This window comes from Apteryx rowi, unplaced genomic scaffold, assembly GCF_003343035.1.
Source record: "Apteryx rowi isolate R43461 unplaced genomic scaffold, aptRow1 scaffold_359, whole genome shotgun sequence".
Lineage (NCBI taxonomy): Eukaryota > Metazoa > Chordata > Aves > Apterygiformes > Apterygidae > Apteryx > Apteryx rowi.
Window position 1 is genome coordinate 861096 of NW_020450074.1, and position 25353 is coordinate 886448.

The 25353-nt window shown below is 39.0% G+C and overlaps 1 protein-coding gene across 1 annotated transcript in view; it reads left to right on the forward strand.

Moving 5' to 3' along the window:
* MYO16 (myosin XVI) overlaps window positions 1-25353 on the forward strand; it is a 312759-nt gene that overhangs the window by 283639 nt on the left and 3767 nt on the right. Inside the window, exons 33-34 of the mRNA XM_026073032.1 lie at window positions 5931-6089; window positions 13386-13477. Of these exons, the coding sequence (XP_025928817.1) occupies window positions 5931-6089; window positions 13386-13477 (251 nt within the window). The remainder of the gene's footprint in view (window positions 1-5930; window positions 6090-13385; window positions 13478-25353) is intronic.

The window sequence follows — 25353 nt, forward strand, 5'->3', positions numbered from 1 at the left end:
TGGGAGCACAGCCAGAAGATCGAGGACAGTGACTATCCCCCCTGCTCAGTGCTCATTAGACAACATGTAGAGTACTGCATCCAGTTTTGGGGGCTCCCAATACAATAAAGACATCAATAAATTGGAGTGAGTTCAGCAGAGGGCACCCCAGATGGTTGAGGGCTGAAGCGCTTGCCCCATGAGCAGAGGCTGAAGGAGCAGGGCTTGTTCAGCCTGGGGCAGAGGCAGCTTTGAAGCACCCCACAGATGCCTTCCTGCACCCTTGAGGAGGACAGCGAGAGGATGGAGCCAGGTCTTCACAGCGATGCGTGACAGGAGGACAAGATACAGGGGGCTTGAATGGAAACAAGAGAGGTTCAGGCTGTATGTTGAAACTTTCTCACCAGGAGGACAGTCAATCAGTGGGCCAGAGAGCACAGAGGAGCTGTGCACGCCCCATCCCTGGAGGTTTTCAAGACCCAACTGGACAAAGCCCTGAGCAACCTGGTCTGATCTCACAGCTGACCTTGGTTTGAGCAGGGGTTTGCATTGGAGACCTCCCAAAGTCCCTTCCGACCTGGATTATCCTATGACACTACGTAAGGTTGACAGTATCAGCCCAGTACACTGGTTATACCTGACTAAAGCTTCCTCTTGTTATGCTATTTATAGAAGAAATATTCTTAAGAAACACACCCATTTTACACAAAGTTCAAAATAAATAAATAGTAGTTGTTGGCTAGGGATATACTCTGGCTGCTTCAGGGTCCTTTTATAAGTTAGCCAACATATGGAGGTATGCTTTATTCATAGCCTCATGGCTGCTCCAAAGAGGAGCTGAAAATGTCTCTATGCAGAAAATTAGTACAAGTACCTTTGTATAATCCAGATTATTTTGAAGCAAAATATAGACTTATTTTCCACCACCTAGATTATGCTAAGGATAAAAGACACTACAAAGTGTATCTTCTCTTTAGGAAATAAAGGTATGCATTGCTTACAGTGACTGAATGGAGCAAATGGGATAAAAAATCTGTATCTAAACAGCTTTCCCAAAGGATATGCCACCTCTCTGTCCAGTATTTGTTTCTGCCAATTTATGATGATGTTTTAGCTGGATAGTAACTGTCCACAACTCTTTGTAGTATTGCTTATTACAGATATAAAGGAAAAAAGGTAACCTTTTTCCCTTCATGAATGCCAAAAAAAGATATCAATGTACCTGTGAAACAAAAGATATTTGCAAAGTAGGGATGCAAGAAAATGTCTTTCTGCTTGCATGTTCTCAAATGAATTGCAGATGTCAGGCAAATCAATAAATCTTTTGGATATCAAGAAAAATAAGGATCCCAGCCACTTCCCCAGAGACTCTTGATGTAAAAGGTAGCACAGTAATTATGTAGGTGGATTATGATCTATAGGCAAGTGCACTGACTATTAACATCTAAAAGTGACATTTCCTTTTCAGACAAATTTAATATGAGCTGCAAAGATGCATTTTGCAGTCAAGTTGCTTGTACGAAAGCTAAATCAGGCATGCTCTTATAATTGTACTGTATGCATTTTCCATCTCAGACTCTGGGTTCTACCTCCCTTCCCAAATCAGTTACTGCGGGTAGAGCTGGCCTAATTTTTTCAGTGCATAGCACATTTGCCTAAATATGCAGTTTATGAAACAGTGCAACTGAAACACTCGAACCGAATCTGGCATAAAATAATGATCAGGGAATGAGGGCAAGGGAGAGAGAGAAAAAAAACATTGAAATGCTATATATTCTGACAGCTTGGAAATGAACTTTTTGACTTTTCAAGACAGCTCTTTGGTTGTAGAATGAAATGTTAAATAACATTTCAAGTCAATCAAAATTTCCATTTTCTTAGTTCATTCTAAAAATTTTCATTCTTTGTGACCCATTTTTTCAGTTCAGGCATGAAACTGAAAGATAAATCAACCATCCATTCAACATTAAGTTTGAAGACCTGCAGGCAAAGTGTCATACCTGGTGAAGAAATGTTTTTCACAGAATTACAGAATGGTTGAGGTTGGAAGGGACCTCTGGAGATCATCTAGTCCAACCTCCCTGCTCAAGCAGGATCACCTAGAGCACATTGCACAGGATCGTGTCCAGGCGGGTTTTGAATATCTCCAGAGAAGGAGACTCCACAACCTCTCTGGGCAACCTGTGCCAGTGCTCTGTCACCCTCACAGTGAAGAAGCTTTTTCTCATGTTCAGATGGAACTTCCTGTGTTTCAGTTTGTGTCCGTTGCCTCGCGTCCTGTCGCTCGGCACCGCTGAAAAGAGTCTGGCTCCATCCTCTTGACACCCTCCCTTCAGATACTTGTACACATTGATAAGATCTCCTCTCAGCCTTCTCTTCTCCAAGCTAAACAGGCCCAGCTCTCTCAGCCTTTCCTCATAGGAGAGATGCTCCAGTCCCCTAATCATCTTTGTAGCCTTTCGCTGGACTTGCTCCAGTACCTCCATGTCTCTCTTCTGTTGGGGAGCCCAGAACTGGAGACAGTACTTCAGATGTGGCCTCACCAGGGCTGAGTAGAGGGGGAGAATCACCTCCCTCGGCCTGCTAGCCATGCTCTGCCTAATGCAACCCACAAATTGGCCTTCTTGGCCACAAGGACACATTGCTGGCTCATGGGCAACTTGTTGTCTGCCAGGACTCCCAGGTCCTTCTCCGCAGAGCTGCTTTCCAGCAGGTCAGTCCCCAACCTGTACTGGTGCATAGGGTTATATATGGGGTACATAGGGAGCTAGGTGCGGGACCCTGCACTCTCCTTTGCTGAACTTCATGAGGTTCCTCTCCGCCCACCTCTCCAGCCTGTCCAGGTCTCTCTGAATGGCAGCACAGCCCTCTGCTGTATTGGCCACTCCTCCCAGTTTTGTATCGTCGGCAAACTTGCTGAGGGTGCTCTCTGTCCCTTCATCCAGGTCACTGATGAAGAAGTTGAACAAGACTGGASCCAGKACTGACCCCTGGGGGACACCGCTAGCTACAGGCCTCCAACTAGACTCTGCGCCGCTGATCACAACCCTCTGAGCTCTGCCATTCAGCCAGTTCTCAATCCACCTCACTGTCCACTCATCTAACCCACCCTTCCTGAGCTTGTCAGTGTAATAGAAAATAAGGTTTGGCATTTATATAACAGGGGGATGGATGCAAGGAGAACGGTGATAAGCCATAAACCTATGTGGAGCAGAAAAAGAACAACAGACAGCTGCCATCTGTGGAAAAGATGAGCTTGTCTATGAGGATGTTATGGGAGACAGTGTCAAAAGCCTTGCTGAAGTCAAGGTAGACAACATCCACTGCTCTCCCCTCTTCTACCCAGCCAGTCATTCCATCABAGAAGGCTATCAGATTGGTTAAGCATGATTTCCCCTTGGTGAAGCCATGCTGACTACTCCTGATCACTTTCTTGTCCTCCACATGCTTGGAGATGGCCTCCAGGATGAGCTGCTCCATCACCTTTCCAGGGATGGAGGTGAGGCTGACTGGTCTGTAGTTGCCTGGGTCCTCCCTCTTGCCCTTTTGGAAGACTGGGGTGACATTGGCTTTCTTCCAGTCTTCAGGCACCTCTCCTGTTCTCCATGACCTTTCAAAGATGATGGAGAGTGGCCTATCAATGACATCCGCCAGCTCCCTCAGCACTTGTGGGTGCATCCCATCAGGGCCCATGGATTTGTGGGTATCAAGTTTGCCTAAATGATCTCTAATCCTATCCTCCTCCACCAAGGAAAGGTCTTCCTTTCTCCAGACTTTCTCTCTTGCCTCCAGGGTCTGGGATTCCTGAGGGCTGGCCTGAGCAGTAAAGACTGAAGTAAAGGTGGCATTCAGTAACTCTGCCTTCTCTGCATCCTTCGTCACCAAGGCACCCACCCCATTCAGCAAAGGGCCCACATTTTCCCTAGTCTTCCTCTTGCTACTGATGTATTTGAAGAAGCCCTTCTTGTTGTCCTTGACATCTCTTGCCAGATTTAATTCCAAACGGGCCTTAGCCTTCCTYGTCVCATCCCTGCATACTCTGACAACRTTCCTATATTCCCCCCAAGTGGCCTGTCCCCCTTTCCACTTTCTGTATACTTCCTTCTTCTGGTTGAGTTTTGCCAGGAGCTCCTTGCTCATCCATGCAGGTTTCCTGACCCCTTTTCTTGACTTCCCGGTCCTTGGGATGCACTGATCTTGAGCTTGGAGGACGTGATCCTTGAATATTAACCGGCTCTCTTGGACCCCTCTTCCTTCTAGGGCCCTATCCCATGGGATTCTTCCAAGAAGGTCCCTGAAGAGGCCAAAGTTTGCTCTCCTGAAGTCCAGGGTTGTGATCCTACTTTTTGCCCTGCCTCCTCCTTGCAGGATCCTGAACTCCACCATCTCATGGTCGCTGCAGCCAAAGCTGCCCCCAGCCTTCCCATCTCCAACCAGTCCTTCCTTGTTTGTTAGTACAAGGTCCAGCAGCACACCTCTCCTTGGCTCCTCCATCACCTGTGTCAGAAAGTTATCATCAGTGCTCTCCAGGAACTGCACACACAATAACCACATTGTTTGTGCCTTTTGATCTCCATTGGTTCTTGCTGTTATTATGTCAAAGCTTAAATGGAACCAACCAAAATCAAGGAATAGTTCTTTGAGATCTGTCACAGAATAAATATTTCCTTTTTATGGTGCTAAGTGAGGGCCTTTGCACCCAAGTCAGTCATAATATGCCAGACCTGCAACAAATGCAAATCTTCAGAGCAGGTGGAGTGAGTTAGGAAAGCTTGAATGGAGCTAATAAGAATTCAGCTTTGCCTTCTATGAAAGAAACATGATTATAGCAAGGAACCAGTGAGTATGTTCACCACAAAATGAAGATAAACCCTGAAGAGAGGGAGAACTCCACCAAAAACTCGCTAGCTTTGCCAGTGCAAGATTTAATCCAATCTCACCAGCCCTGCCACACAGGAGTGGAGTGGGGGGGAGAGCTTGGGATGTCAGGATTAAATTGCAGCTCCTTCCTACCATCCCCCCCACAGGCACATGACCCCGTCTTTTCATGGTCTTGTATCCCAGTGCCCCAGCCTCTGAACTGCAGTAGGAAGGCACCACTTGCACACACCTGATGCTGGAGTCCTGTTTCTTATAGTGCCCTGAGCTGACACAGCCGGGAAAGCTCAGGGCCAGCGCAGGGCGCTTTGCTGTGAACTGTACTGCTGTGAGTAGGTGTGCCATCAGCTAAATGGAGAAGAAGAGAACAGTTTTGCCTTTCTTTCTGGTGAAAACCTTGTGCACTGAATGCAGCTTGTGAACTCCTACAGAATGAGGGCTGCCCTTGATGTCTTGAAGAAATTTAATTAAAAGGCTATGACATGAAAACCTGGAACTATATAGAAAATGACAATTGATGAGTGGAGATCCCTTAGGCAGGGTAAATAATGCCCACAGGGAGACACTGCTGGGAAGAATCTTGCTGGATATAGTTTTCTGTCAAAGGCCACTTCATTTCTCGTGGGAGGAGATAAGACAAAAAATAAACCCATGTTATAGCTGTTGCTCACATCGCATAGTGCAATGGTGAAAGACAGACTGCAGTAATGGCAGCAGTATGTGAATTCATGTAAAATAAAATAGAACCTAAAATAGAAGCAATGCAAACATTTTTTTTTGTTTTATCAACTGATATTTTTGTGCAAATAAACACTGCAAATGAAACTTTGTAAATGTCTTTCAGTTACATAAATTTTAGAAGGCTACACGTCTAAAACTAACCAAAAAAAAGGAAAATCCTACAAAAATCACTGTTTTAAACCTTCCACATTTATCACTGGTCTAGTGAATTTAGTGATTAACTGAATTAACTGTATAAAGTAATTTGATTTCTAGATGTTAGTTTTGGCTATCTATATGTGAAAGACACTAGTAAATAGGAAGCTGACAAGCTCTTCCTCTGTTTGTATCAGGTGTTGAAACTAATCTTAACTTGAGAAGCAGGGAAGATCCAAAGACATCAGATGTTGGATCAGAAGCCCAGGATAAAAATGCAAACAACCATGGAACTCAATCATCTAATCCACTGTCCAGTTCTGCAACTGCTGAAAATGGAAATTCACTGTCAAATGGTAAGCAGTGTTTAATCCTAAAGCTCTTCTGACATAAAATTGCTGATCTGCTTCTTTGAATGAGCTCTTTAAGATATAGTCAAACTGGAATCTTTTGAGTTGTGAAATATCTATCTTTCTGGAACTGGCTTAGTTTTGTATGTATGATCTGGTAAGCCCCTGGCCTATAAAAGTTGGATGTGAAGGAACTAGAAAGGCCTCTGTTGAGGAATTTGTAATTAGCTTACCTCCAAGTCTATAAGTAGCCTGGGGCCTGGGGGACTGAGATTTGAGATTCCTGATCCTATAATCAATACAAATGGGACAGAAAATGGAAAATCAGGATCTCCCATGGCAAGTTGCTTATAATTGCACCAAGGTAATCAAAGTGGTATAAGAGTAATGACAGAAAGAATGAAATCTCTCAAGGTCCTAAAAGCATAAATCCTAAGGACATAACACTTGTATCATATAAAGTCACTTAACTTCCTATTTATTTTGCTGGCATGTGGAGAAGCAGGTGCTTAGATGCTTTGAGCTGGGTACAATTACCTTCATACCAGTAACTTAAATCTATATACAGTTTGTATAAGCAGAACAGCTGTATTGCCTTAACTGTTAAGGGGAAAACTGCACATAATGCAGTTGGTAGCTTGCGAGCTATACTATTTTGAACAGAAAAATCAAGCTTTTTTATCAAAATCAAGACTTTCAATATTTAAAAGTTTCTGTCTTGCCAGGAAAAAATATTCTCCAAATTCTTCAGTCCTTGGCCAAATTAATTCTTCCTGCTCCCTCTGTTAGTCAAAGCAGAAAATCATTCAGTGTGAGTAGTTATACCAGTGTAAAGGTACATTCATTCTCATGTGGAACCAGGAACGTACTGTAACAGAAAAAAAGGCATCTTTGTCCCACTATAAGTATGCCCCCACTTGGAGCAGTAGCAATGTAATAATTTGGGGAGGAAGGAAGCATACTTTCAGTATGTATAACAGTCAGACTTTTATATTGTGGGTAGCCCAGGTCTTTGATTCCTTTCTATTTAGGATTTTAGTCATATATTCTAATGCCCTAATGGGACCTGTGGGGGATCAGCTTTTTATAAGATCAACCATTTTATTCCCAGATCCTTTAAACTGGGAGTTTATTCACAAGAGCTGTGTTCCTTTCAGCTTTGAAATGAAATGATACTTTATATTTATAATTTGTAATGATTATAGTTACATTAGTAAGAGATCTCAGTTACACAAATAAATTATCATTGCTTGCAAAAAATGGCCTACTAGTGGGTGAGATGGGTGCTTATAATTGTTTTCATGTAATTTTTTATTGGTGTATTTTTAACCATCAATAGCCAGGTCTATTCATATTGATAATGCACAATATCTATGATGCATAAACTAATTCTATTCAAACTTGTAAACGGAAGGTTTAATCATGAAGGTGAAATGTTTTGCAATGGAATTTTCCACTTAGACATTTTTTCCATTATAGAATACTGATTCATCAAACCCAAACTTTTCATGGAAGGTTGCCAATTTTGATGCAGCTTTCATAAGGAATAGTTTTGACATTCACTGTAGACTAAGAGCAGAAAAAAGTCCCTTTAGGTCTTGCAGTTCCCCACTGGGTAAGGAATTAACATTTTGGGGGCATTTCAAGGGTCAATCCCCATTTTGCTGATCAGACTGTTGTAGAAATGAAGTGAGCTTTGGTTTCATCTTGACGCAGAGCAAAATCAAATGCTGGAAGTTAGTACATTTTGTGATATGGAATTCTAGTTTTCCAGACATCCTTAATAATAATTGAAAGAGTTAACAATATGGAAAATTTGGAGCACTTTGACTGTATGAATTCAAAAAGAGTTTCCTTAAGGAAAAGTGCCTCCAGGACTCAGCCTTAGCATCCTTTTTCCCCCCATGGAAAATACTTTTTTCATTTCTCTGTTACTGTATACCAAACTCCTCTGGCTTTGTGGAAAATAAAACTTAAAATGCATTATTAAACATTTGATACTGAGATTACAAAACTCCTGACTATAGAGCAACCTGCTTACCGCTGTTACATAGTGGAACTATATAACCTACTTTCCACTGTTAGAACTAAAATCTAGATCCATGCATTACTCATATGAGTTAACACGGCAGCAGTTTCTTAAATAAGACTAGTCTTTTGCTGTCATGAAGCGAAGTGTCTGCATCATTCTCTGAAGCGTCTACTATAATACAAGAAAAGTAAAGACATTGTGCTCATAAGAATAATCATTTTGACCAAGACTTTAATCTTACTTATAAAGTACCTGATGAATTCTTTAGAAGATGATTACTAAGCAGCTAAAAAGCTGGCTGGCTCAGCTTCCAAACAGATTAATGGTATGTTGCTTTCAGAAGCCGAGTTTAATTTCTAGTACTGCTGTTAGTTTGGAATTTTAATAGAAGTTTCTTTTTCATTTCATATAATGTAATCCTCTTCCTCTCTAGTTTATCTTTAATATTAGTAGTTACAGCCTTCTACAGTTCTGTACTTCTCCATCACAAGCTTTCCACACCTACCAGAGTTTTTAGTCTAAAAGAAAGAACTTTTTTACTATTTGTTGTAACACAGAGTTACAACACAGAGTAACACACAGTTGCACACAGAGTAATAATAGCCTTTTATATTTTAGCGCTGAAAATCACATCCTAAATCTCACAAAACAGCATATCCTCTGTATGAGCAAGACACTCAAACACGGCAGGTAAAACTGCATGGAAATTTGTCTTCTTCATTTCCAGTTAGTACCTAATATGAAATAGAAGAGTGTTTGATCATTAAGTGAAATGATTAAATATGACAATTATTGTAAAGTGATTGAGGTGGCCTAACCATTGATTAGTGCTAGAGGGAAATTCTCCAAACATCAGGCAGTTCTTTACCCCCAGTGAAGTGTGTTGTAGAGGTACATACAGTAAGTACAGAGGTACAGTAATCAATGTAAAAATTAGACTAGATGGACCCAAGGTGGCCGTACTAACAGCATTGTGCTGCTCTGTGCCATGTGGGCATACAGGCACACTTTTTGCTCTGTGCTGTGCATCCAGCTCCATTGTCACACTGCTTTCCCTCAAAGGAAGCCTCCCTGGTTATTGCTCTTCTCCTCACCTATAACCCAGGGGCACTGTTTGTGTATGGAGATAGATATGAGCTAAGAACAACATTCAGGTATTCAGGTATGATTCAGGTACTTTTACCTCAGACTGGGTGGGCAGTCAGGGAATCATAGGCTATAGCTCATGGCAGCACAACTGGTCAGCTACACGCTGCTGGTATGAACCTTCTTGCAGCTAAGGAGGACTTTCCTCAAGTGTGGAGAATTTGCTCTAAACTCTTCACAAAGACATAGCCAGGGATAAAAACAACTCAGATTTCTGCAGTTCCTTCCCAAACAACCATGTTTCAGAGGCAGCTCCTGCGTTTGCTACCATGATAGTAAGTTATCAATCTGTGTTGAGTAGTTTTGATACCAGAGTCACTATGTAGTTTTTGCTGATCAGAATAATAGAATAACAGTCAAGAATCTGCCTATTTCTCCAAGAGCCTATGCATTTTTCAGGTAGGGGAATTAGTCCCATCTAACTTTAGCTGTCTTGAAGTAGCCATTCTAAGTGGGTCATCTGTGGGCTACAGTCTGCTGTAGAGTCTGTGGAAACTTGCCTCCAGATCTAAGCCAGTCAGGCAACAAGTTACATCTGCCCAGGAAGTCACAGAATGGGAGAGGTGTCTTATCAGATAACCTGGCAGAAAAGGGGCATGTTGAGGGCATGTGGTGGGGTAAGAAACTGCCATGACACAGGTTACATCCTGTTAATCATGGAGCCTTATGGGAAGTCCTCCCTGCTTTTCCCTGTGACGTCTCCTCTTTCACACTATAGCAGCTGATCTATCAAATGGACTTGATCAGTAGCTCCAACCTGTGTGGAAGCAGAATCATGGAGAAGGGTAGAAGCTTTGAGGTGTGATGTATGATCCCTGTTGCAAGGACCCAGAGCCTCTGTGGCATTGCAGTTGTTTCGCAGACATGGATATTGGAGGTCAGGAGGTGCAGGGTCTCCAGATCTGAGGCAGTAAAGCATATGAGACTGGAGGTTCTCTGGAACAACAGAACCACCTTTAGACATCCAGTGATCTAGATCTCAGTAATTTTTAGAGGCAAGCTATTTAGCTGAAGGACTAGGATCCTAACAGGGGTATCTGAGAACAAGGCAGGCAGAGGTAGTAGGAAGTATGGGAGGGAGGAGATTAAAGCTTGAGTGTGAGATCTTCCTTTGAGGAGACATAGAAAATGCGATAGGAATGGGTAAGTGGGTAAAAGACTGGGTTTCTATTTTGAAGATATGCATTGGGTGAGACAAGGTCATACTCTTGACTGTATGAAAGTAATGGAATGCATTTCTTTGGTTCCAGAAGTTTAACTTCCCCTATCATAGATTATTGAACCATATCCTCAGCTAACATTTTCCTCACCTCATATAATTTCTGTAATAACCTTACCAAGCAGAATGCTTTTGCCAAATTATACTTACTTTGGGTAACTTAAGAATACCTGCAAGAAAGCCCAGTCCAGATGTAATTTGTGCTCCAACGTGAACCTCTGATTAACATATGTTCTTGTAGTTCTGCCCCTGGCCCTGCTAAATTGATGCTTCGAACCTTGTGCCAGATTAAAAAAGGTCTTATTCAGTGCACAGCTGTGGTATCCTAATATTTACTTAGGTGTATGTAAAGGAAAACTTTCGGAATGTAATCAACTACTCCATTTATCTTTCCAAACTCCACCATGTCTCTGCTTGCCATGTCTGTGCTGACATGCTTTTGCTGTACATGGAAACTTTACTTATTTGATAAGACCTCTTATCAAAGTGCTTTTCACAGAAATAAATAGAAAATCATTGATAACCTTATGCTTAGATCAAGGCTGTCATGTATCATAGATCCTAAAGCATGTGAATACAGTGCACAAGTGATTTCCTTTTTGAAAGCATGCTGGTGGCCTAGGAAAATAATTTCATTCATTTATGGTGATCTAGTATCATGAAAATACTTTACATTATATCTTTTCTTCCAGTTACATGAATAACATTCACTTTAAAAGGCCTTTTGCATTGAAAATGTGGATAATTTTTTTTCACTTTGTTTGAGAGGTATTCACAGTAGCTCCATGTAAATAAATTATTGTTCAATAACTGAATCAGAAAAAAAAGTATTTTCTGTGTGTTGGCAAAAACTGGATTTTTGGAGGGAAATTCTGAATGAGTAAAAAAGCATTTATTTCAAGCATTTCATTTGACCAAAAATACATGATTTTGTTCAGGGAGAATTTTTACCTGGAGGACAGGTATTGATTGCTGACTTTAACAAAAGGCAAGAGAGCAATAGTGGTAGCTCATATATAGCATATTGTACAAACTAGTGTACTGGAGACTTTGAACATTCTTGTTCCAGTATACGCTTAGTACCTCACAGAATAGCTTCAAAAAGAAAGAATTCCACCTTGAAACAACACATAGTTCAAAGCACTGAGAGAAGGAGTCACACTTCCTCTCTGCATGATGTAGAAAAGGACTGAAATGCTAGATTCTCACTAGATTTGGCCTAGTTGTTGAGCTACAAGAAGTTCCACCTTCTTCACTGCCTGTGTGTATCCAAATGAAGTCCAAAAGAATTTGTAGCTGTAGAAAAAGATCCAAATTTATGAATAGTTTACACAAGCTTTTTACAGAAGACAAAAACAACAAAAAAGCTGTCCCTAGCTAGAAAGCTGTGAAGATGTACCAATATAAGGGGGAGGGAGACTAAAGGAGAGAGAGGCCAAAAGGAATTGCCTTCCTTCTCTTTAAAATTCTTGTTTTTCTCTCACAAAATCAGGTAACTTTATATGATTATTCATACAACTGATATTTTCATAAAATAAATTATATATCAATAATGACATAAGAGTTTTTGCTCACTATCAAAATAAACAAATAAACATCTCTTTTAATTCTGGAAAAAAGAAATTTGGAAGAAAAACATATTTCATACAGTATGTTTCTATGCTGGTTGCATGACTGAACCTCTCAGTACAGTACATAGTCCCATAAACAGTTTATGATTCATTTCATTTGAACTTAGAATTGCTTCTATTGCTTCTGTGTATGCTGTGTATAAGATGCAAAGAATGAGAATAACTCTCATTTTTCCTTACCTGTCTAACAGTTACATATTTGGCCCCAGATTCATCTAATCTAGCTTTAGCCACCTAAAAGGTAGATGTCTAATCTAATCCGATAGTTCAGAATAGATATTACCCATTACCCAGCTGTTAAAGTTGATTATCTACAGAGAACAAGTCAAACTTACATATCTTTTGATGGGACAAATCATCTTGTAGTGGTGCCTATCCTTATTCAGTTGACTAAAGAAGGAGTAATTAGATGCTATTTATGGATACTATAGTAGTATGAAAATTTGGAATATGTGCTATACTAAGCAATATCAAAATTGCCAATTACCAATCCTACCATGACGTCTATGATTCCAGCTTGTAAGCGGCTTAATAACACCTATCATGGTCTCACTGTGTTTCTGCTGCTCCCTTTGCTTCTCCTAATCCCACCTTTCAGGCCCTTTGTAGTGCTGTGGGAATGCTCCTGGTCAGGCAGAAGTGATGGGGAAATGCCAGCAGTGAGCCTCACTCTAGCACCACTGTGCAGAGGTGTTTGTTTCTCCTGACTACAGAGGGAGACTACCTGACTCTTTTACACTGGAAGACTTGTTTTCACATGGCTAAACTTTGGGCAACTAATTCCCCCACAGAGAGTGTACAAGAAGTGCAATAAGCACTGTACTGAGGAGATCGAGTTGTAAATCCTGGATCTGCTATTGACTTCCTGAGTGACCCTGAGACATTAATTTCAGAGCAGACCACAGACCTCTTTTCCATTCGCTTTGCATTGCTTCTGTGATGAAAAGGAGCCAGGGGAGAGGAGCCAGGGATTTCCGCATTGCAGGAAGAATCCCTGGCCAGTGTATAGGTAACATTATTTGTAGGCCCTTTCAGTACAATGTCTCCTTCTGTAAACCAGCATGTATACCTATGATACTTTTTATGCTTGATAAACAATAACAATAATCTTTCCAGTTTCAGTAGGCATGGGGATAGTAAATATCCAGGAAAATTTATGATGTTTTGCACTCTTATTTAGTAAAACATGTCAAGGTATTTTGAATCTCATGCTGGAAACAGCCAGGATAACATGCATAAATGTCAGATTGTAAATTAGTATTTTCCTGCTTTAGGTTTACCAGAGGAAAATGAATATTCAAGACTATCGGCCAGCACTACAGCAAGCTCATCGATTCAAAGACATAGGGAGAGCCACACTAGTCAGGTAAAAGTTTCATTGTTGGGCTAATAGAATCCACTAAAATGGATAAAAATAAGTTCACAGTAACTGTATGTTGAAAGCTTTCTTGAGCCACATTTGCGTGTTGGGTTTGAAATATACAGTCTTCCCTTATGGTATTTGGTTTGTATTGAGCCAAGGACAACAATTAATTTACTCTTAACTTTTGTCACTAGAGAAGATAATTGTCATGAAGGGTTCTCATCATAGAGTTCAAAGTTTATGGCAGTTAATGTTGCAGGTTGTGAGGATGTTGTATTCAGGCAGGAAATATGTCTCTTCATCCTAAGAGGAAAAAGATGTTCATCTCCCTCAAGATATTCCGTCATACCAGAAAAAGTGGCATAATAATCAACCTTATAGGAACAAACGCAAAATTGTATTGTCTCTTTGTATATAAAAGCAGTGAAGACATTGAAAATATCAGTAGATACTAAGGTAGCATGAAGTTTGCGCTTTGGTTATTTTAAAATTTCTGTTTAATTAGTGCCGCTTCATAATAACAACACAGAATTAAGTTTGAAGTGCATTAAGTGAACAAAAAGCAACAAAATTTGCCATAATATATTTTCTTCATTCCTTTGTTTAGCATTTTATATATAAAGTGAAACACTTAACATTCTAAGTAGTCAGTTCAGGCATTAAGGCAGTCAAACAATTTTGTTTTATTTCACTTAAATGGAATTAGCGTATTCTCTTGTATATCTTCAGTCCTCTTTTCTAAGAGAACTCCTGGTTCATTTTTCATTTGAGATTGTAAGAATTTTACAGTAACTGCCAAATATTGTCCAAAGGGAAAATATGTTGGAGCTGATAGGAATTTTCTTCAATAGAAAGCCATCATTAACCAATGCTACAGTTTCCAAAATGTTTTAGCAGAAGGTAAGGGAAGTGCTTTATCATATTTAGAAGCTGCTCATTTTCTGGGAGGGGGAAGGCTGGCATTTCTAAGCCATTAGAGTAAGATCCTGGCCCTAATGAATATTTGTTAGATGTTTGTCCATTGATTCTAGTGGGAACAGGATTCAACCCTCAGAATAGTATTTGATCTTAACCTAACTTTGAAAAACAGTAGGTTTTAACTGGCTTTGAGTAACAAACTAGTACAAAAATCTTCACTTTGGTTTTATGCCCCACTGTTTGAAGCACAGGCAAAACTACGGGGCTCATTCTAATTGAAAAATTGTGCCAGGACAGCACGCAGCAGTACGCTAGTCTCTTCAGATGTATAAGTGAGGTCCGCCAGAATGCCTTGGCACAGATAGGCACATACGTGTTTTGCACAGAATAACAGATCTTTGCCATCACCATGCTTCTCAGACCTTCAAAAAGTACTTTTATCATACTGTGAAAAATTGATTTCAGGTCTGCTATCTTCAAGTCAAGGTATTGGATGAGGACATGGGATTATAAGGACTATGGGAGTTGGTGTTTTCAAATGCTTCTGTTTTTTGGGTTTTTTGTTTTTTGTTTTTTAAATGATTGACCAAATATTTATTAGGTGTGAGAGTAGCTGAAAAACAATCTCTAGGGAATGAAAAATCCAAGTTCCGGACAGTGCTCCAGGGATAAACCTCACACAGTGAGACAGTCATCCCAGAGTACCTTATACTTCTATTGCTGTAATGCTTGCCTAGGAGCTAGGAGGATCATGTTTAAATTATTACATAAGTGCAGTACATGGAGAGTTAAATGAACTGTATATAGCGGAGCCATCATTCTCTTCTTATCTTTGCAAATGGAAACTAATCTTTATGTGAAATTAGTCTGAAACATTTAAATGCTTTATTTTAGAAGTCTTTCACCATTTACAAACATCTATTTTTGTTTCTTCCAAGACTATTTGCCAAAAGCTCAGCACAGTTTCAGTCCAGTACTTTGAAATGTCACTTTTCACTAAATGTGTGTTTTGCCAAAGTGTTTCACAAATCTTTAAAATAAATTCCATGCCATGTACGCAGAATTACATGCAGGGGCAATCCTTAAATGCAACCTTAACAAGAGCTGTGACACAAAGAGAGAAAGAAGCTGCAGTTAAGTGATTTTTTTATACAATTTGCTATAATGAATACACATATTCCAAAATAGTGCTGCAAGCTTCCTCCCATTTAAAAAAAAATTTAAAAAAAAAAATCTGTTCTCATAGGTGTGAAAATCCATAGAGCAAAAAGCATTTCTCACCCTTTCCAAACCATGGCATGTATTTGAAAATGATTGGTTTTAATTACGGTTGACATTTCTTAGCATGCTCCTGGTGACTCTAACAGCATACAACCCTATTGTAACACTCTTTGCCAGGCTTCACTGCAGTAACCTTATCACTTTAAAGCAATTCTTGTACAGACATATAAAATAAGACAAATAATTGTTTCACAGATCTGTGAAGGTACTGATTGACTAATTTCTTTAGAGAGAGAAACATAGACTGAGTTCTTGGATTTCTTGGCAGACACACTGTCATTTCAGCTAAAGGAAACTGGTTCATTAGCCTTCAGGGACTTCTAATATTTTGTGTGAATGTATGTGTGTATGTGTGTGTGTTAATATCTCCCTGCTAGTTCCTTACTGAAATGACAGGAGTTAATTTCATTTTTGTCACAGGATCTCAGGGCTCACATACATCCAACTAAAGTTAAGGTGTTGTGGCTCATGGTACTATCAAGTTGTCACATCAGGTGATAATTACCTGCATCACTCCCTGATACTTCCTGCACACTGCCTACAAACACACTGTAGAGAACAAATCCTTTAGCTTAGTTTCTGTGGACATGTTTGGTAAGGATCAATCTTTAATGAACACTTTTGGAAGCAATTACTAGTATAAAATATCTTGCAGATGTGAACCCAGCAACTTAACTGGTCATCCTTAAAGTAAAGGTTCTTGACAACAAAGACGATCATTGTTGGCTATGAACGCTACTTTTTGCAGGCAATTATTGTTTAAAAAGCTCTATTTTTATCAGTATGAAAAGAGGACAAAATTGAAAAAAATGTTTAAAATATTGACAAAATACTTCTCATTTGAAAGTTATGGAAAAAAAGTCTACTTTGTTCTGCCAGAGGACAGGAGAAGGGAATTAATGTCTGATTTTTGTCCCATCAAAATAAAAGAAATTACATCAAAAGAAATGAAAGGTCTTGTATTTTAAAAGAAGAAAAAGGCACGCTATTTTTTTTTAACTAGTACCTTTTCCTTCATAATGTTCTATAGCTGTATGGTTATAGATTTCCAAGTCATTATATCCATAGAATACAAGCAAGTACCACATAAAAACATATAGAACTTAACATCAGATATAATGCTGTGGCATCATCATCATCCCTGATTAAGATGAAAACTGAATCCTGGATTTGGGAGTCATAGTTCTCAGACCAGCTATCCAAAAGTTCCATGAATTTTAGTTTGTTAAAGAGACCACATCCTTAAGAAATGATTTGTTAACGAAGAACCACATGTATTCCTTTTCCCAACTCACTGTGCCAGGTCCCATGTATTTTATGTCTTCATTGTAAAATGAAATATTCTAGTCAAGAAAAATCTTCAAAATGTAAACTAGAAATTTACAGTAAAACAGTCTTGCAAGAAACAATATCCTGATCTTGCCCTTGCAGGAGAATCTTCTACTCTGCTCTTAGGGACTGAGCCCAAACACATCAATTACAAGAAGCACATCTGACTTGGCTTCTGTAGAAAGCCTCTTGGTAGCTGTGCTTGCCCACTTGCTCCCTGAACAGCAGAAAACTGGGATAGGTTCTTTTCCAAACGTGATTCAAAATTACTTTAGCTGATCCTTGCCAACTCTTCAGTGATTTGTTGAAATGGTTTGGGACTATCAAGGGTGCCTAGATCCATAGTCTTGAATCCCATAATTTCTTCCAGAGGCAAAGAAACCACTGAAATGAAAGAGATGCTTCTTCTGCTTGTATGTGCCATGATCTTGCTTAGATGATAGAAGATTTTGTTATGAGAGAAGAGCCATTTCTGTTTAGTCACACTCCAGGAAGTAATCCCAGGGCATACTGGGGACTACAAAAATGTTAATATTACTTAGTGGAGTGCCTAAAAACCAAAACCTCCTACAAAATACACAAGATTTATAAAACGTTACCTTTGTGATCCATTCCTTTTACACCAATCATTTCTCAGATCCTTAACCAATCCGATGGACCCTCTTTTCTGGCCTGTATTTATTGCTTCCTCCTTTCTAGGTAGCTCCTATGAGCATGTGTGTGTAAAAAATACGAGCATAAAGACTGTTGAAGTATATAGCTCTTCGGCACGTCAGAAACAGCAGAAAGACAAAGTAAAGTAGAGATGACAAAAGCAGGGCTGTATCCTTGGCACCAAGCATAAAAGCTAAGCATCCCTGTCTTCTTCTTTTTCACAGGGTCAGGACTGTATTTGTTGTTTTTTTTTTTTCTGGTAAAAATACTGTAAAGTTGTTATTAGCATTCACTGTGAAGTGGGATGTGGTGAGAGAAAGACACAGTGGAATGCAGAAAAGCAGGCCAGCTAAAAGGCTCCTTGTTTTTCATGTGGGCAGTAAGAAGCAACATGGTCTGTCTGTAAAGGGATGGGATGGACAACCTGGAGATAAAGAAGTGGGAAGTTAGGGGCACATTAAAGACTGAGTGAAAATAAGTGTGTGTTTTGGGGGGGGGGGGGAATAAAACAGGCACCAGATAAAGCATAATTCAGAAATAAATGTTGAAGCAAGGACAAAGTGACTAAGAGAGACAGGGAAAAAAAGGATAAATAATGGAAGATGGAATAGGATATTTAGAAAGATGGAAGGGGGAATAGCTGAAGAAAATAGAAAGCAGAGCAGAGGGAGAAACAACTAAAAGGAACATAAGAAAAATGGAAGACCAAGAACCAGGGAAAGAGCACAGGGTGGTGGGGAAAAAGGAGTGAGACACTAAGGAGTAAAAAGAAAGTTAATGTGATATTACATATGTAACATTCATCTTCAGACACATATAAATGTGATATTTTATTTTCCATAAAATAAAAATAATTTCATAATATACTTAATATACCTACATTTATAGTGTGGCATACCATACAACTTAGTTCACAACCCTAGTCTTCAGAAAATTCCACCATCAGAGAAAAAAAGGTAGAAAATTTCCCATTAACAGCTGCTAAACATCTTTGTGGAGTTTATTTTTGTAATGACTGAATGTTGATTCATTTGAAATCAGATGAAGTCACATGCATTCAGCATCCTATGGAAATACTCCCAGAACAAGACACAAATAAACAAGCAGGTTTCCATCCCAGCAGGTAAAATAATATCAGGCTTACAATACATGCTGGCATAAGATTTTGTTTACCCACTTTTGAAATATCTGTTTTATCTGTCACACGTGCTCAAAGAGGTAGCGTAAAAATTGACGGTTATTTTTTCACACATTGTTATATTAAAAAATCTGCAGTCTTATCTCTTCTATTTTGTTTAAACCTCATAGCGCTGGTTGGCAGACTGCAGTAATACAGGAGCCAACATCTGACAATGAAAAATTGGAAATGTCTTTTCATATTCGTGAAGAATATATTTATTGTTTCATTATAGCTTAAGCCATAGCTCTTATTTTGTGAAATCTCATTGCTTTCAGCAGTCTCTTCTCTCAGAAAAAGCTGCATATTCATTATAGTTTCAAGGGCCTTCTTTGTTCCTACTTGATTTAATATTTGTTGCCAATCACTTCTTTTGTTGAGCGTTCGGAAGTTAAAAAAATGAATACTGAAGAATGCAGTGAGTTGTTACACCTAGCCCATTGTCACAGTTCTAAACACAGGGCTCTAACATTCATTATTAATGTCTGTCATGTTTGGCTATTAGCTGGAAGCAATCTTTGATCATCTTTGAAGAAAAATATGGCAATCAAGCAAGTCTGGTATAATAGCAAAGTCACTAACATCTTTTTAACACATAACGTCCAAAAGAGGACATAGAATGCTATATATTTATCATCAGTCTGAATCAATATATTCCCCTAAATCATGTTTTGTTTATTGTTTTGACAATAACATCAAAGATTTCTCTTTGTAATGTCACATACGGACAAAAATCAGAACTTGCAACACAGTGCAACTTTATTTCTTAGAAGACTTGCAGCCAAAAACATGTTCCTGATATGTTAAATAGTGTGAGGTAATGCACAGTATAAATTCATCAGGGGGTACACACATCTCATAATTGCTGTATTGAGGGCTTTGTATGTCCTAGTTATGACTGCAGTGACCACCAAAAGGGAAAGCTCAGATTCTCCCCTTTGAACCAGTAGATGCCGTAATGGGCTCACTACACGTTTGAGGCCGCTTTTTGCTGTCTTTCCACTTCTTTATCTTCATTGCATTTTCCCATGCTAGACGGGTGACTGTGGGGCTGTGTTAAGGAGAAGGGAACACAACCTCCTGAGCATCCCTTTGCCCTCCCTAAGCTCAGGTGCTTGGCCAAGGTATGTATCTAGTCCCCTTAGGCTGCCCTAATGTCCAGTGGGTTACCTCAAAAGGCCTCCTCAAACTCGAGTGGGGTGGGTGGGTGGCTTCCTTGCCCCTGGCAGCGCAAGTGGGCGATGACTTCACTCCTGACTTACCCTTACAGGGGCCTGATGGGAAGGAGAATAAATTGGTCCCTGTGTCCTTCTTGCACTCTTGCACTCACACACTGCTGGTTTCAGGCTCATCCTAACGCAGAGACAAGTATATATGTAGATCATCAGGGATTTAGGTTGCTAACAGCCCGTAAATTAAGAGGTATTTGCCTCTAATGCTGTTTGACCATAAGTGTAGCCTCTTTGTACAATGAAGGATTATACACAATGTAAACAAATATGACTCGGTGATTGTTTTCATAATTGCTTCAAAAGCAAAAGCAATGTGGCAAAACTAGTCTCCAACTGACCAGAGAGATTTTTGAGAACATCAGAGGAAAATGATCGGCAATGCCATTGAGGTTTCATTAGGTAAAATATCTCCGTTAATACCACAAAGTAGCAGTGATCCAATAAATAGAAACAAGTTTTCAGTTTCTCAGATTTTTTTTTTTTTTTTAGTGTATGCACAAAGTGGTATCACTATTGTTAGGTCAGCTGTTCTGAAGACATCTACAGTAGATGATTTGTTTTCACAGCTCATCTGGAGAAAGACACAGTTGCTGTCCTGAACATAATGTTTTTCTTAAGAGTCAGGTGGTGAATTATGAGGGTGCTGCTGAAGATTTTAAAAAGCATTTTGTAGTCAGTCTATCTGGGAGAGAGAAATATTACTTTAGAGGAAAAAAACAGTATTTTTTAATACTACCTGATGTTTTAGTCACTTTGGGAAGGTATCATTTTCTAGCTGATATCAGAAAACTAGAGCTGAGGCAAACTCAGCCAAAACGAGTAAATAATAAATAACACAAGATCCAAATAAATAAATAAACACACCCCTGCTTTGAATGTGTACACTTGTCCAACTGTATTCCAAGCTCAGATAATCAGAGTGCCTGAAATGTAGACAGTCATATATTATTGAATATTTCCTACCTTATTCTAATACTTTATGCCAGTTTATACATTACGGCTATACTCAGGTTTTGTATACTTACTTTATTTTGCAAAGTTATGTTATTGTTTTATTGCTAAAAGACCTCCAACCTCTATGGAAGAGGTTTAGCCTAATTAATCTAGAATATTGTGGTCCCAACATATTACTGCATCACTGAGGCAGAGGTACAAAAGATCTGAAAACCAGCCTCTTCTTTTGCAACTAAAAGTTATCCCTGGAAAGAAAGAAAAAGAGTATGTTAGAAAAGCAGAGAACTTGTACCTGAAATGAAGCTATGGTCAGATTAGGAATATAAAATCTTCAGTCTGAGTCACACCAAAGTTCTGTGTAGCCCAGGATTCTCTCTATTTTGGAGGCAAGAAAATGCGGTCTGGGGAAAAAAGTTATGTACAGGGTGCCTATTTTGCCAGTACGCCCTCCCAGCTTCCAGCAGTCTGTGATGGAGGGCCTTCTGGTGCTAGAGGTCATTTGGTAGCTAGTAAAGCTTGGTGGACTTTTCTTCCATGTACTTTTCTGGAAAAAACTTTCAGAAAGTGTGACAAAGGCAAACAATGGAATTAATTTTTTTAAGATGAAGCTTGATACATTTCCAAATGCTATGTGATAGCAGAGGACTGGACTGTGCCGCTGAGAGGATGCCTATGTCTGAGTGACCTCTGCTCCCAGAATATCCTGCCTCCAGCATTGGCACATGACTGATGCTTGGAAGGAAAATGAAATCTTTCTCCAAAAAAACCCCAAATAGCTAAGAAATGACTGTCATAGGGGAAAACATTTCTTCCTGATGCCTGTGGTGATCAATTTTTGTTCAGAGATATAGTCCCTTTCTGGTTTTATTTTAAATACAAAGGGTGTTACTTTTAAGATTATTCCCCAGTTTTAAATATCAGATAAATTATGACTTCCTTTGTTATATCATTTATATAATAATTGTTCCAAAGCCAGTTTATTCTTTTGGTGTAACAAGAAATTTAAAATGAGAGAGACAAAGTTTTTTCTGTCTTAGAGCAAAGCAGACACAGTGTATATCAATTATGAATCTCATGTTTATCTCTATTTAAACTGGCATAGCTTCTCCAGAGCAATTTTAAATTTGTACCAGATTGAATACCTTTCTCTTTTGCCATTTTCTCCTTTCCAGTAAATCCGTTTGCCAACTGTTTGAAGAGTTTTGTTTTTGGAGACTGTAAGGTTGCTCAAACACAAAGGAAAATCATCAGCAGTTTAAAAGAATGATTAACTAAAAATCACTTTAATGTTGCAGAACACGTATCAAGTTATTATGTCCAGTGGGTCTACGTTTGCAAAAAAATGCATGTCCCAGCATTCACAAGACAATTGGATGAATCCRCTTGGATCCCAGTGGTACATTTGTATTTGAAGATTTTTAATTGGAATTTAGAAGCATGTAAACTCATTTATCATAGTAGCTCTGTGCTCCCTGCTGGGGTCTTATGTGGCCAATGCAGGTTTCCCAATCAAACATAAATTTACATATTGATTTGATCTATGTTGAATGCTTATCTAAGCTTCTTAGCACATCCTTGTTTTTGTGTGTGCTTTCCCCTTGTATCTTTAAATGAATATGGTATTATTAACTAACATGCAGACTGATTTATTTTTTTTTCTTGATTCAGGGGTTGGTGGAAAAGCAATTCCTTTCTGATTTGTACTTTTTTATAACACACAGAAAAGCGTATCCATTTTCATACCTAAAATGTCAGTGGGGCCCAAGATTTTTGAGAGGTCACACTGTGTGTGTCCTGTAGTTAGGAAGAAAGCTGTCTTACGTTTTTGGAAGCATTCAGTGTGGCAGCTTGTGAGATGCAAAAGGAAAACAGAGAAAGGTGAAGCCATTAAAATGAGTTAGAAACATTTCTTTGTGTGAGAGAGATGTATGCCTGTCACAGTCTGAACCAAAATGTGTTGGTCTCACTAATAATCATGTACAACAAGAATTATTTTCAGAGTTACTCAGTGAATTTATGTGTCCTTAATTGTGAAATGAGAGGTGAGAATGTCCTGATCACTCCTGTCTTTAAAACTGATGACCCACAGCTGTCCCACTGGGATCCGTGAACTACTTTTAAGGACTGTAAGAAAGATGACTGGAGTCATATATTGGTTTCAGGCTGAAATTTGTTTTTCTTACAATTTTAGAGGGCCTTCAAATTGAAAAAGATTAAAAACATGGGTTTTGTCAAGGCAGTTTGTAAGTTAATTATGGTAATTTATCATTAATATTTTACAACTATGGCATAGGTCACTTTAAATCCCGATCAAATTTTAGAGAGGGAAATCACTGCCTTTATGTACGTAATCTCCCCACGGTTTTTCCACAATGGGACTTCAGCTTTACTAATAACGTAAAACACTGATGAAAGAGTATTACTGCTGTAAGAATTAATTAGGAGAATCTACTGACAGTTACTTTAAAGCACCAAAATTGACAAATCTATTAAAGAACATAAGGGCAATATTTCTCTGAAAGTAAAATATGGACCAGTTACCTCACATAAATATCTCTAAAGTACACTTTTATATGCTATACGTATCCTTAAACTGTACTATTATTAAAAGGCTATCTTCTATAGTAGTTTTATGTCTTTATTTTCAATTTTACTAAAACTTACAGAAGTAACTAAAAATAAAACTGTAATAAAGCATGCAGAGCTGTTTGTGCGAACAAAATTATTTATATGTTTGAACAACCAGAATGTAACTAAATGCTTCTTTTCATTTTCTTGTGAATAGTAGTAGAAAGATCAGTGCAATCATGAATGACCAAAAACCTGACTAGAGTACAATATTCTTTTTTTTTTGAAAAAGTAAACCCTATATTGGCCAGGAAGAGAGAAAAATGGGGTGAAATACTCATAAATACTTTTAAAGAGCATAATATGCAAATTAATAAATCTCTGTTTGATAGAGAGATTTTAATGAGTCCATTGCCATAGCGTGATAGCTAAGTTTGTGTTGGATTTCACACACAGACAGAGGATAAAAGCACTTTGTTACTTCTGATTGTTACAAACTATTATCCTTAAAGTTATAGCATTTGATCTTTTAATGAAGAATGAATTTCCTGAGATTTTACAATTAAGTCTGTAAATAACTCAAATTAAAGTTAATGTTAAATGGGCCTTTTAATCTTTTTATCTGGCACACCTTTTTGTCACAAATTATTTAAAAGTGTGAAACCTTCAACCTCCCATAATTAAAATCTCTCTGAATTTCTGCACTAGCCTAAGAAATTAAGTTATAATTAAGATAATTTATTGACTTATCTTATAGCTACTTGTCTTAATTCTAAGACAAAGTTGAAATTCAGTGTGTCTGCTTTAGCTCTTAAGATGAAGCTTACACAGAATTTAGAAGCCTAAATCCAGCAAAGCAATTGAGAAACTCATGCTCCAGTGACTATCCAATACTTAAATGCTTGTAACTCAGTAGGCACAATCCTGCTCCAGTTAAAATTTTCATAGATGCCAGCATACACCAAAAAGTCCTCCATGTCAGTGTTCTTCTCTCGTGTACAGTAAAACCACAAGGCACACACTCTGAAAGAACTGCTGTTAGCACACTTAGTACACATGGATAGCTCACCTTAGCGCAACGCAGAGGAGCCAAAGTCCTTTTTCCTCAGACTCAGAGGCCACCTCTGTGTGGCTGCAGTGTCCTTAGCACACTCTCAGGATGTGGAAACTCTAGTCTCTTCCTTAACCTGAGAGAAGTCAAATCCACATCTTCTGCTTTCCAGATGTGCACTAACTACTAGATTATGTTGAAAAGCCCCACTATGCTTTTCCTGTTGGAACTGAGCCATTGGTGCTCTGTCACCAACCAAAATCCATACTGCCAGAAGGAGAGCGCTTGTCTCCGCAGTATGATGCTTTGGGCTGTTGCCTGGGAGGAGTGATTCCTGGGCACTCTTCCCTGGGCTGCTCAGTAGAAAGTTCTTTTGTCCTTCCTGCCATATTTCTCAGCAGAAAGAACAGACCTTGCTTAACTGTTTCAATCCATTGCTTTTTTCATTGAATAGATCTGGCAGTTCCACATACTCTTTTCTTGTGCATCACTTTCTTTGACAGTTTTGCTTTCCTTATCTGCTCAGCAGGAACTCTAAGCACCAAACACAGGGTAGGTGTTTCCACCAGATGGCAGGACTGTTAAATGTTAAGTATTTGAACACTATATGTCTTGGTGGGTCTAGCCCAAATACTATGTTGCCTGTGTCTGATTTACCATTGACTTTCAGTGGGAAAATCCTTACAGTTGGTACCGTCTCTGTCTCTTAATGGTT